General features: G+C 40.9%; 1 protein-coding gene across 1 annotated transcript; it reads left to right on the top strand.

The window, feature by feature from the left end:
• The first annotated feature begins 1099 nt into the window (after positions 1-1099).
• On the top strand, positions 1100-2125 carry LOC110266202 (uncharacterized). The gene has a single exon (XM_088499254.1). The coding sequence runs from the start codon at positions 1100-1102 to the stop codon at positions 2123-2125; it is 1026 nt and encodes a 341-aa protein (XP_088355380.1).
• The last annotated feature ends 508 nt before the right edge of the window (positions 2126-2633 follow it).

The raw sequence follows: 2633 nt of genomic DNA, 5'->3' as shown, positions 1-2633 counted from the left end.
TAACTTGACTTCAATTGATTTCGCTTGACCATGGTTTTCTATTTCTACTTCCTGCTTGGGTAATACATTTTCTATGTCACATGGCAGATGAAGCCAAAATATCAAAAGAACTCAATTATATTCTTCATCATTGTTACTACAATTCTTAATGTTATAGCAGCTCCCTTACCATGGCTCAAAACCACATTTTCTTGTATGCCCTTTTTCTTTTCCAAGTAAAGGAACAATATTGACTTCTCAAAACCCGTTACCAGTGACTTGTTCTATATATTAAAATTGAGTTGAGTGGTTAATAATTCATTCTTAATCAATGAACTTGTTTATTATATTTACACGGTCAAAGACAATTATGGCAGGGAAACTATAATAAGAGCTTCTTATAAGCATACAAGGAGTAATATATCCTTAAAGTTTATGAATCTATCCTCTATCTGTTATTATTGTTATTTTGACCCCTTTTTATTAACTTTTTTTTTAATTCTAACTTTTAATACTGTTTTGTCTTCCATTTTCGACATATTTTAAAGATCCAATTCACTGTACATGATCATTGTTTAGTTATCTTTGTTGACCTATTTATTGTTTAATTTTAACAGTTATTCTTGGTTTCTTTTTCAATTTTTAAGGTAGCTTTTCTTTATCTTTTCATTTTTTGGACTTGGAACCAGCAAATCTTTCTACCAGTATTCTTTTAAAAAAGCATAGAATTTTAAACATGAGTAAGCCTCCTTCTCAATACCTTTCCTGTTCTTCATGTTATCTGGGATGCACTCAACTTTGGTTCTGTTTCCGTTTTGAGTTATTGCGTCTCTTCCTACATGGTTTAGCTTGTAATATCTTGTCGAGTTTATTATCGTATGGTACTTTCCCTTAACATAATTGCGATAAACTGTTACTGGTTCAACTGACATACACCTTATTTTTTATTTGGGGTTTTTATTTCTATGTACTTTTTTACTAAGTATCTATTTGTCTGTGCTATTTCATTTACTAAGACATTGATAAGAGCTGGATTACAAAGCCACGAGGTAGTACAGAATATAGGGATGGACTCAATATATTCCTCGACTTCGCATTTGCCAATGCATCATCCGATGGGATGATACATTGTCCATGCCCTATGTGTGGGTTCTGGTTTTTCCAGACTAGAGAAGATGCATACGATCATCTTCTGATGAAACCATTTCCCCCCAACTATACCTTTTGGTTACATCACGGTGAGAGGATAATAGACGAGAGACCCAGCGGTAGGGAAGAACTAGATCCCACTATAAATTCAGGAGATCAAATGCGTGACATGATCCACGACGCATTCAATTTGCGGGGACTGCAGAGCGAGGATGACGATTCCATGCATGGGCATGCTGGATACGTTGCGGATGGGTTGCCGTACTTATCTGATGAACCTAGTCACGAGGCTCGTGCCTTTCAAGACTTGCTTAATGACGGCGAGCAGGAATTATATCCGGGATGTTCAAGATTCTCGAAGCTGTCTTTCCTGGTTAGGCTGTACCATATAAAGTGCATGTGCGGAGTGAGCAACAAGGCTTTTGGATTGATTCTAGAGCTATTGGGGGATGCCTTTGAGCATGCACAGATTCCGAAGACCTTGCACGATGCCAAGAGGATCATAAGGAGGCTGGGTATAGAGTACAAGAAGATAGATGCATGTCCGAATGATTGCATGCTATACCAGGGTCCCGACCACGACCTGTCTAGATGCAAACGGTGTGGAGCATCCAGATGGAAGCAGAAGACCAGGAAGAATTCAATAGTAAGGATCAACGCTGTTGTCAAGAAGAATGGTAAACCTCAGGCGGCGAAAGTTCTTCGTTATTTTCCTCTGATTCCACGGTTGCAGCGGTTATTCATGTCCAGCAAGACTGCTGTGGACATGTTGTGGCACAAGAGAGGCACCAACTCTGACGGTTTCTTGAGGCATCCCAGAGATGGCGAGGGTTGGAAAGCATTTGACATGAGATATACTGACTTTTCGGGCGATCCGCGCAGTGTTCGCTTAGCCTTGGCCAGTGATGGCTTCAATTCTTATGGAAACCTCAGTTCAAAGTACTCAATATGGCCAGTGATTCTAATCCCATACAACTTACCCCCTGGATTTGCATGAAACAAACCAACTTCATACTCTCTATGATTATTCCCGGTCCTAAAATGCCTGGCAATGACATAGATGTATACCTGCAGCCCCTGATCGATGAGTTGAAGCAGTTGTGGGCCGGTGTTGATACCTACGACGCCAGTGAGAAGAAAACATTCAAGATGCGTGTTGCGTTGATGTGGACTATCAGCGATTTTCCTGGCTTGGGCAATTTGTCTGGTTGGAATACGTACGGCGGGAGAGCCTGCCCCACGTGTAACTTGGACGCCGAGACTATGCGACTCACTTTCAATTAAAAATGGTGTTATATGGGTCATCGACGCTTCTTGAATCGCGATCACAGATATAGAAGAGACCGGATTAGATTTGATGGTAAAGTAGAGGATAGATCCCCACCTACCAAATTGACTAGCAGGGATGTCCTGAGACAATTGGAGGGTGTGCCCGTCTCACAGGGCAAGGTGTATGCGGTGGACAGTAAAAGAAGACGTGGCCAACAGACCGTGGTGCAAGACGA

Source organism: Arachis ipaensis, chromosome B9 (assembly GCF_059453495.1).
Source record: "Arachis ipaensis isolate K30076 ecotype BB chromosome B9, ASM5945349v1, whole genome shotgun sequence".
In the NCBI taxonomy this organism is placed as follows: domain Eukaryota; kingdom Viridiplantae; phylum Streptophyta; class Magnoliopsida; order Fabales; family Fabaceae; genus Arachis; species Arachis ipaensis.
This window is presented reverse-complemented; position numbering and strand designations above follow the sequence as displayed.

What these genes read in the sequence shown, in the direction of transcription:
- LOC110266202 (XM_088499254.1), top strand. Translation starts at nt 1,100, where the DNA reads ATGATACATTGTCCATGCCCTATGTGTGGGTTCTGGTTTTTCCAGACT.